The following is a 10477-nucleotide window of genomic DNA, read 5'->3' as shown; positions in this document are numbered from 1 at the left end:
AGGAGTTCAACTAGGGTTGTGCAACACCAACGGGGAAAACTCATTTGAGCGAGCGCGTTGTCAGAACGCCTGATGTCATTCAACGGGTTTAGATCCTGATTTTGGAGGATCCAAGGCAGTCGACTCCAAAAGTGCTGTCCGCTGCAAGCAACATACAGTTAAAGTAAGACTGATGCTTTCCGAAGCCGCTGTGACATTTTAAAACATGTTGACATCGTCGGACAACATCAACATGTTTTGATAGATTGACATTGCCCAACAGCCCAGATTTAAATCTTTTGGACTTATGAATAGAGCGTAGTTGAAAGGGTCACCAAAAATTCCATACATCCAAAGATTTCATATTCAGAGCTGCTAATGAAGCAGCATTCGCTGATATAGGCCAAGACACATTAAAGGGGCTTGCCAATGCTTCAGACCGGGAATTTTAGGCGGTCATTTAAGCGAATGGGGGATATATTGAATTTGTTCTTTATGCTCTTTTAAACAAGTTATTAAAAAAGGAATTTTGTAAATCTTTTCGTTTTTGCAATAATAAATATGGTTACAAAAAATGGTAACTTGTCTAAATTTTGGTGTCGCACCCTATATACTAAGCTTCCAAAATATTTTTTAGTTTCTGGTGGACCCAGACTTATTTGTCGAGTAGAGTGAGGAACCACAAAAATGTCGGCTAAAAATGGAGAACAATCCAAAAAACGTGGAAAAAAATATTTTCTAATATTTTACGCTCTCATTATCCTTTCTAGTTTCTTTAAATTATCCAATAGGATTGGATTGTCTGAGTCAAATTTCAAAGCTTCAATGTATGACTTTTTTGCATCACCGTATTTTCCCATTATGTGATACAGCGCTCCTAGGTTCATTAGGGCAATCGCATCCTAAAGTTTATTTTGAAGACAATCAATCCAAAATATACGTTAAAAACAAACAAGATTTAAAAAGCATCCAAGCGAACGTTACTATGTTTCGCAAGATTGGGTTTTTAACTAAAACATAATCATTTAAAATCTGCCAAATTTGATAGTTTCGTTTAACTTAAATTAACTTATCAAATTTGATGAAGTAATATTGTAATTTCTCTTTTGTAATTATTTCTCCTTACTCAGAATTTGAAACATTACAACAACAACAACAAAACAAAAAAAAATTCGGCAGATTTCAAAAGATTCCAGAGCAAATTTAATGTCATATTCTTACATTGGGTTTTAAATCTTTGACTTGCAGCTGATAATATAATGCTTTCTCATAATCTTTCATTTCCCTGAGCGAGAATTTTAAAAAAATCTAACATCTGACGTCATAATCAAAACGGGTCAACGTAAATTTACATTATTTTGAGCAAAATTATTCTTACCTTTTCAAGCGTTAGAACCACGACTTTTATCCGATAGTCAACCTCCATCTTACTTAGAAAAAAGAAACAAAAAAAAAAAAACCAACCTGTGCATATTGCTAATAATTGCGAGACTGTATGAATCTCGTGGATGGATTTGCAACGCTTTTTTCAATGCAAGTAAAGCTTCTTCTCGCTTATTTTGATCAAAGAGAGCACGACCTGCAAAAACAATAACATACTCATAAAAACTATATATTTATCATTATTATTTGTTTCACAGTTTATCAAAATTTGCGCTTTACAGCTAAGAGACAGTTTAAATACTAGAAATAATTGTTTAGATTTAGAGGTTCCTCTCCACCCCTTTCCCAAAATACTCTCTGAATTGACCCCAATTCCGCCAACCCCGCATAATACAGTAGCGCATCCGAGCTGGTAAAGGCATGGCTAATTATTTCAGTATTCTCGATTGTTACTTCCTATGGATGTAACAACTGATCTCCTTTATTCATTAAAACACAGAAGAACTTAAGTTTTATTAAAGATTTAAATTCTCTTGCTTAAAAAAATATATATAAATAAAGCTGCTACCATAGATCTGATATAATTCTACTCGATTAGGGTGAATAAGAAGAGCTTTCTTAAAATATTTCTCTGCTTTTTCATGGTCTTTTGCCTACAAGATCAAAAAAGATTAACAAAATGCAGTTGTTTTTTTAGTAACAAAATCATTGAAGGAAAAATAAAACAATTAATTCTATTAAGAATCATCATAAAGATATTGTCAAAAAGTTAACACAATTTAACTTTATGAAATAAAAATACCACAGAAGTTAGGAGTTGTGCATAGGCCAGTAACGCCGGCACATGATCGCTTTTATACTCAAGGGCTTTTAAATAGTACTTCTCAGCATCGATGTAGTTTTTCAGTTCAGAATACGCTTGACCTAGAAAAAGCAACAAACGTATACTTTTAAAACGTAACTAAAAATACCACAGCATTGACAAATATGATTCATTCAAAACTGTATTTAAGATAACAAAGACCAGACAGACACTATGTAATGAACTTATATTGTTGTACATAGATATATACTTCATAAGCGTAACAAATTGCGAATTGTTATATCAGCAACAGCACAGAGTTTAAAGAAAATGATTTGATGTTAGTTGATCAATGACCTTTTGTTTGTTTTAACTATAAGTACTGTTTATTGATTGACCAACTTTTAGTAAATATGATCACGATATAAGGTATATTAGTTGACAAAGTTAATCAAAGAAGAAATGACCAAGGTTCAATTAAAAATATCCCTATTAACATAAATTAATAAACATTAAAAAAAAAAAATTACCTAACATATTGTAGATACTTTGAGGCTCATAATCATCTGGCATTCCATCTAATGCTGCAAAGAAGGATTGGATAGCTTCCTTTAATTAAAAAAGAAATCTTTGATTTGTAAGAAATCTTTGATGTGTTTCCTAAATAAATCATTACTTTGTAGACAAACTTTATAATGAAAATAATTTCAAAACATTTACGAAAGAGAATTTTGTTTTCTCCAGATTCATTTTGCTAAACTTTAAAGAAAATACAACTAATAAATCAGCTCTCTACGGTAGCAAAAAATCAACTCTCTATGGTAGCAAAAAATGAACATATATTTCTTAGAAACAACACAAGAAAAAACCTACATTTTATATCTTTTATACATTTTATACTAAAAATACTTGTATTGCGTTTGATGTCTTTCTTTACCTGAATCCTTAAATTGTCAACTAGTGTCTTCATCTTCACAATCACTGCTTTTACCTTTCATTCCATATTCTCATGTATTTCTTTTCTCTTTTTTATGAGTTTTTGTTTCATTTTTATATTTAATTTATTCTAGCCATATCTTATTTATTTTCTTTTTCTTTTTTTTTTTATAGCAAAGCATGGTCCTCTTGGTCATACCGACATCAAACAAATCATAAAAAAAAATCTGATTCAACTGAACATTAATAATTTTAATACAAGTTTCTTTAGAAGCAATATTTTCTGATGGATAATTTAAATAAATACAAATTTTATTTTTTCATTGTAAAAGAGAACATTGAGTAGCAATTAGAAACTTCACTCCCTTTAGTTTATAACTCTTCTAATAAGATTGCACATGTTGTCTTTCTCTGAACACAATGAAAGTTTTGAAGTAAAGAATGATAATGATGACATTTTATCACACAAATATTTAAGTGTAATTGAGAATCGATGTTCCAATAAAACTTCTGTAAACTTATGACTTTTTTTAGAATACTCAAGAATCTTTTCTTTTCAAGAACACTCATGACCTTTTCTGAACTCTTCTTCCAAACCATACCTAACTATTCACTTAAACACTTTTTCATTTTTGAAAATCGTGTTCATAATGAAATGTTATTTCTTTCATTTTTTACAAATAAGGTCAATAGGATAAGACAGTTTATTTATGTAAAAAAAAAAACACCAAAATTTTTAAAATCTAAAACTTTAAGACATTTGGGAGCCTTAAGCTGATTGGTCAGATTGATTGGTCAGATTGCGCTTCTCATTTTTACAAGACTTTTTAGTTTGTATTAACAAGCACATTGTGCTTTTTTTCTTAACAAAAAACTGAAAATATATATCCTTACAATATAAAACCATATTTAATACCTGACATTTAGTATTACCTCAGGTCGTTTAAGATTAAACAATACTCGGCCAGCATTGTAACGGATATGAGTCACTGGAAAGTTAACAAACTATATATTAACACAATTTTATTTAGAAATTTATATTTAGAAATTTTAGAAATAGATTCATTATAATCATATTTGTGTGATTATTATTTTATAAAAACCTCTTCCCAGTCAAAAATTTTAATGAGACCAAATGTAACAACTTAGGTAGGTCTGCAAACCCAAAGTTGTTTTTAGATGATTTTAATTTCAGGTAACAGTTAAGAGTTCAATTTAGGGTTCTATTCTGTTTCTAAGTTTGAATTCACAGCATTCACATATCCACATTCTTGCTCTGATTGATTGATCAATCACATTATACTATAAATCAAACTTAACTCTTATTATTTTTATAAATTTTAAAAAAGTATTGAGTTTTATCTTCACCCTAGTTTTCCATTAGTTTGATATTGATTTTGACTTTTTTATTTTGAAAATCATAATTTGACCAGAAATTTACTTGGGAGCCATAATATAAAATTAATATTTTAAAGTTATCAAATGCAGTTTTAGTAAAAGAAAGTGAATGTAGATTTAGAAAATGTAGATTTTTTACACTTCAATAAGGAAGTTTAATCAGAGCAGAGCGCAATGAAATGATTTTAAAGAAAGTCCTGTAGCAGTTGCATTGATCTCTTCCAACAGGGTGTTTGATTAATCAAAAAAAATAATTTTGAGTGCGTGTTTATTCTTTATGAACAACCTAAACAAATTCGGAAAACTTGTAGTGTAGAACTTTATTAAAATGGATCAAAAATCTTCAAAAAATATAACTTAAATTTGAAAATAAAACAAACAACTGCAAATAGAATAATAAGTTCAACTACGTGCAGGTTTGTGCTGATTTATTCTTAACTGCAAACAGTTTTTTGGTTATACTCTGAAACTATTGAAGTAAACTTATTAATAATATTAATAAACTTATAAGTTTATTGGTTATACTCTGAATTACCTGAAGTAAACTTACATAATTCATTTCAATAACAAAACAAAATGTAAAGTGAAAATTATCAAAACAACCTTCAAGTTTTCATCTTCTGATGTTCTCTTAACAATAATTTTTTTAAAAATATTTTTGAATACTTGTTTTTCAAATGTAACTTTTTTCAATTTTTTTTTTTTTGGATAAGTATAATATATCTACAATAACTAATAATTTTTATGATCATTATGTAATTATGTAATCAAATGTTGCAGAAAATTCATAAAAATTTATGAAATCAAGCTTAAAATAGCATAAAACAAAAATTAAAACAAAACATGATGCATAGGGAAGCAAGATAATATAAATGCAGATTCAAACTCAGACTCTGACCTATGAACCAAAACTTGAAGTCAATTGAGAATGACAATAGGTCAACAGTTTAACCCAAACTAATCAACTTGTCAACCTCTATCCTAAGAGAGCTGTAGAATTTAAAAAGTTCTTTTATTAATTGCTTTTAGTGAAAAAATTCAGCTGTAAAATAAATATGACATATGTATGAATATCCATAATGTAATCTATATAACTTTTTTTTTTTTAAAAAAAAGTTTTTTTATATCTAACCTCATATTAAAAAGAAAGAAATGCAAAGTGAAAATAAACAACTTACAGGATGTAGCATGACTACGAGGATCTTTCAGACCATGATCACTCAGATTCGATGCATTCTGCAATACCTAAAAATTATACTTTGCAAGGGTAATTATTTTTCATTAGGTGTTTAATTTTTTTTTTCCTTTTTCAAATGCCATAACATAATACTAGTATTTATAGTTTTTGATTTCTGAAATATTAACAAACGAGGTTGTACTGAAGAAACTAGGAATAAAGTGAACGCCCATGAAGGTTTTTGACAATTAAAATTAACTGAACTTGTTGTAACTGGAAAAATTTTAAATTTATACAATTCATGTTCATGTTACAATTATTCACAAGTTATCGTAATCTTTCTTTTTTCAAATTATATTCAATAAAAAAACTTTAAAATATCAACTTTTAAATTTTATTACCTTTAAAGCTTCATAATTTAAGTTTAAAGACATGAGGGTTACTCCAAGATTTAAATGCGCAGCTAGGAAGGTAAAGTTTTATAAAAAAGCTAGTCAAAATTTAATTATAATTTTAAATCTAATTTAACTATAAAATTTAACTATTATGAGGGAAAGATAAGCTTAAATGTCTTATTTTTATCTCAAAAATAAACTTTGATAACTTCATACAAACAAAAAATGTTCAAAATGAAGAAAATAAGTAACAAAACAAAAATCTGAAAAAGATTTACCAGCCAGTTGAGGTCTGTAATTTATTGCTTTTTTGTAAGACACAACAGCTTCCTCGTATCTGTGTTCATTTTGAAGCAAAATACCCCTGAACATTTAACAAATGATAAACATAAACTATTTATATATTAAAGAAGTAATTTGTAAAGTCTCACCCCCTCAAAACTTTTGGGTAACAAAAAAAATTGAAAAAATTAAAAATATTTCTTTACTTATTTTCTTTACAATTTTTTTAGAGGTGCCCCATGACCTCCGAAGTTAACAAACTACGACACAAAAAATGATCAAAAGTAAATAAGATAGCAAAAAATTATCAAAAGTGAATAAGATAGCATATTTCGACAGTCACAAATCTCTGATTGTTTGAGCTGTATGTGCAAAAATAGCCATTTTCTTTACAACTTTTGTATGCTTTGTATAAGTACATGCTTCAAAATAAACATTTGACATTTGGATTAAAACAACATACTTTGTGTTGCGTTAAATGAAATCCATTGAACCATGTATTGGATTAAAATAGCCCCATAGTCAAAAGTACAAAACAAAAAAAAAGCTCAAATACAAAACAATTTAATAAATTACAAAACATTCCTTTGAGATTCATGTTTGATAAGGTTCTTCTCTGACAAAAACTTCAACCAAGATCAGAAGAAATGGCTATTGGGTGTTGTTAGTAGTGAGGGCGATGTCATACATCCACACTTTGTTGAGACAGGACTCAGGTCAACACAAACAGCTACATCAAAGTTTTGAACAATATGGTTAAACTCTGAATGAACTTCAAGACAAAAAAAAAGGGATTATATGTTCTAACACTACTCAACAAACTGCCCATTAAGGTCAAAATAAACTCAAGCTTGGCTTACAAAGAATAGGCCATTTCACTAGTCAATTAAATTGCCATCCCCTAGCTCACCAAACTGTAAACTGCTCAACTGCTAAGGAGTGTAATTAAAGTAGAGGTCAACAAACTCTATCATCATCAAGGCTTGTGGTGCACTCAGGTTCCATTTAGAAGCTATTATGAACACTAAGGTATTGAGTAATGGGTAAACTAATTACAGTTTGTATTACATATCTAAATTTATAAATTAAATATTTGTTTTATAAAAGGGATGGTTTTATTTCCTGTTCAAATTTACCAGCAGCAGCTTTTGTACAACACTTTGAGCTCTGTTTTAATCTGCATTTAGAATACAACTACGCAAAAAAATATTTAAAAATAAATCTACTGGTAACCATAGATTATTGGTTCCTGTAACCCAACTGCCTCCATCTAGGGTAAACCTCTTCTAAATTTTTATACATTAGTGGTAAATTATCTTTTTTGTATTATTTTGATAACTTTACTAAAAAAAAAAATTTAAAAAAACAAAAAAAAAAACCTACAAATTGTAGTGAGTATCAGCCATATTGCTCCTAAATTTTAATGCTGATCTATAGGCTTGTTCTGCTTCTTTGGTTTTATTGTTAGCATTTAAAACATTGGCAAGATTTGCATAAGCTGTTGAGAAAATGAAACATCTCAATAGTGGAAAAGAGCAATAGTTAATAACATTTTTAAAAGTTGAAATTTTATAAAAAATTAATTACAAAACTTGCTTTCTGGATTGTTGTCTCATTTTAAACATTAAATTGTTAAAAAATTCTGGGTTTTACATCAAATTGAAATAAGCTTACATTTTGCTGGACTCAACAACAAACCTGACCTAAGTTAATACAAAAAAAATAATAATAAACAAAAGAATTGGTTAATGGTTAAATTATAAATTATAACAAACATTTAGTTGAAATAACAAAAATTAAAAGCTTTTAAACAAAATTTTTACCTCAAAAAAGGAGGTTAAGATTATTACTGTGAAACATACACAAACCTGTATAAACTCTCCTCATCTTTCCACACAAAATTTCGCTTATAAGTATGTAAAGCAAAAATAAGGGACAATGCAGCAGCTCCATACAGCCATTTTGGATGTTTGCTTATTTTAACCATTAGAGTTAGTCCATTAACAAAAAGTAAGCAGAAACCAATACTTGGAATATATAAAACTCTTTCAGCAACAATAAATCCAACATAAAAGAATAAATTAATTGCTGGTAAAAATGGTAGTATCATAACAGCAACCTCAAAAACCATGAGATCAAATAAATTAATACTTCGACTATCATTTGCAATGTGGATATTAAACTGGCAGAACTTTATATACAACAGGAGCATATATGCTAAAAATGTATACATTAAAATTGAGCAGACATTTTCCCAGCACACTAGTCTTTCAACTAACGGTATAGCATCAATTGACCAATCATAACTTAACTGCCATGGGTAAACCAATAAATACAAGTTAAAAAATGGCAGATACAAGAATGTCCAGAACCGTGTCAGAATATTAGGATTGCTTGCTGCCGGATTATCAGAGTTTGAAAAATCAGGAAGAGAATGTTGCATGGTCAAAAAACGAATGTACAACATTAAAAGTGCCCACAATAGCAAGATTGTGCACCTAATATGACCACCAGAGGCACTCAACTGAAAAAAAAAATTTTTTTATTTTTGTAAAACAACTTTTTTAGTGACAAACTGAAGATTTTCAATTTGAATACATTTTCAAGATGAAGGGTTTCCTTACTTTCTTGAACACTTTGCCAGGTTGTGCAGGATTGCATTTTGACACAATTAGTATCTCAAAAACAATACAAACGCCCAGTACAGTGATACCTTGCTCTTTTGTGAACATTGCAAGCACAGAAAACAGTAAACTCAAACAAAACCAAAGAGCATTTGTGTGAGCAAGACCATATGTAGCTTTAATAAAAAAAATCAATGAAAGGAGAAAGAAAAATGCAGCTCCCACATCAGCTCTTCCAACAACACCAGCAACTGCCTCTAAAAAAAATACATTTTTTCATTCAATAAAAATATCATTGACAATTATTCTTTTCGTTGAATTAATACAATAACAAAATTCATTTATCCCAATTAAATTACCAGTATGTATTGGATGAGCAGCAAATATTAGACCTCCTAATACAACAACCCATGTATTGCCATAAAACAATACGCAAAGATATGTAAATAAACAAGAGACTACTGCATGAAGTAAAACATTTACAAAATGATAGCCCCATGGGTCTAATTTACCAACTAAGTAATTCAACCGGAAAGTAATTACACAAATAGGTCGATATGATTTATGACTACCACTATGCAATAAAGGTGTCCCCCAAAAGTCATTAAAAAAGATATTTCTCCAAGGTTTTGAAGGCAGCAAGTCTTGATTTGTTATGATAGCACGCCTAACAAAAAAAACAAATTAAACTTTTAGTAAAAAATTTTTGACAAAAATCAATAAAAAATACAGAAATTACTTTCACAAATATAATAAGGCATTTTATTGAAAAATATACATACATGTCATCATAGACAAATTGAGCAGAGAGTGTGTTGCTGTAGCATATGAAAGCAAAGAAGAAAACAAGCATAAATGACGATGAACACAAAAAGTAAGAGTGAAAAAAATGCTTGAAACATAATTGTGGCATTTTCTGTAAGAAAGAATTTCATTTATAAAATATTTATCCAAGAAATTTTCTCTTTAACAAAAGTAATAAACTTGATCTATTAATAATAATGATAATAGATGTAATATTTTTAGTAGATATTAAGTAATTAGTGTATATCAGGGTAGTCCTCAAATTTACTTTTATAAATTGGAAGTATTAAACTTAGATACAGCCAAAAGTCTGCAAGATTTTAGAACATTTAAGCAACATTTACTTTTACCCCAAAAAGTTTTTCATTTTTTAGGTTCCGGACTAATTTTAAACTGTATTAGTTTCAATATTGAAAACAGTTCAGTTTTTTTTGCATTAAAAACTAATCAATTAATTTATTGTAATGTGTAAATTAAAATATGTTAGCCTATAACTAAGCACATTATTTGTTAATAAAATTGGCTTTTTAGGAAGGCATGTGTCGTGAGTCCAAATTAAATCACATAGTAAACATTGTGACCAGGTTCTTGGTTTTGTGTCTTCATGATATAAAATATAAGTGAAACTTAAACTTTGTCTCCTTATTGTGGCAACTCTCAGCTCCCCTAATTATAACTTCTTTTTTAGTTCTTCTTT

The 10477-nt window shown here is 28.8% G+C and overlaps 1 protein-coding gene across 5 annotated transcripts; it reads right to left on the bottom strand.

Annotated features, from left to right (window-relative positions):
• Positions 1 to 506: 506 nt before the first annotated feature.
• On the bottom strand, positions 507 to 10018 carry LOC145182592 (protein O-mannosyl-transferase tmtc2-like). 5 transcript variants are annotated; one of them, XM_090084969.1, is made up of 16 exons: positions 9759 to 9952; positions 9336 to 9643; positions 8977 to 9233; positions 8221 to 8876; positions 8027 to 8055; positions 7736 to 7850; positions 6349 to 6434; positions 6077 to 6138; positions 5677 to 5743; positions 4034 to 4089; positions 2695 to 2773; positions 2165 to 2286; positions 1931 to 2015; positions 1444 to 1558; positions 1201 to 1264; positions 507 to 881 (listed from the first exon to the last, which is right to left on the bottom strand). In XM_090084969.1, exons 1-16 carry the CDS (start codon positions 9887 to 9889, stop codon positions 726 to 728), a joined length of 2388 nt encoding a protein of 795 aa, XP_089941095.1. In that variant the 5' UTR covers positions 9890 to 9952; the 3' UTR covers positions 507 to 725. The 5 variants fall into 5 exon arrangements, 2 of the variants coding, with proteins under 2 accessions (XP_089941095.1, XP_089941096.1); XR_016451742.1 differs by lacking the exon at positions 4034 to 4089 and having other exon boundaries at positions 9759 to 9951; XR_016451743.1 differs by lacking the exon at positions 6077 to 6138 and having other exon boundaries at positions 698 to 881; positions 9759 to 10018.
• Between the last annotated feature and the right edge of the window lie 459 nt (positions 10019 to 10477).

The sequence above is a fragment of the Hydra viridissima genome, unplaced genomic scaffold (assembly GCF_058129835.1).
Source record: "Hydra viridissima isolate aposymbiotic clone 2 unplaced genomic scaffold, HvirCarnegie_v1 scaffold_4, whole genome shotgun sequence".
In the NCBI taxonomy this organism is placed as follows: Eukaryota; Metazoa; Cnidaria; class Hydrozoa; order Anthoathecata; family Hydridae; genus Hydra; species Hydra viridissima.
Note: the sequence above shows the minus strand (reverse complement) of the source record. Positions and strands in the feature narration are given on the sequence as shown.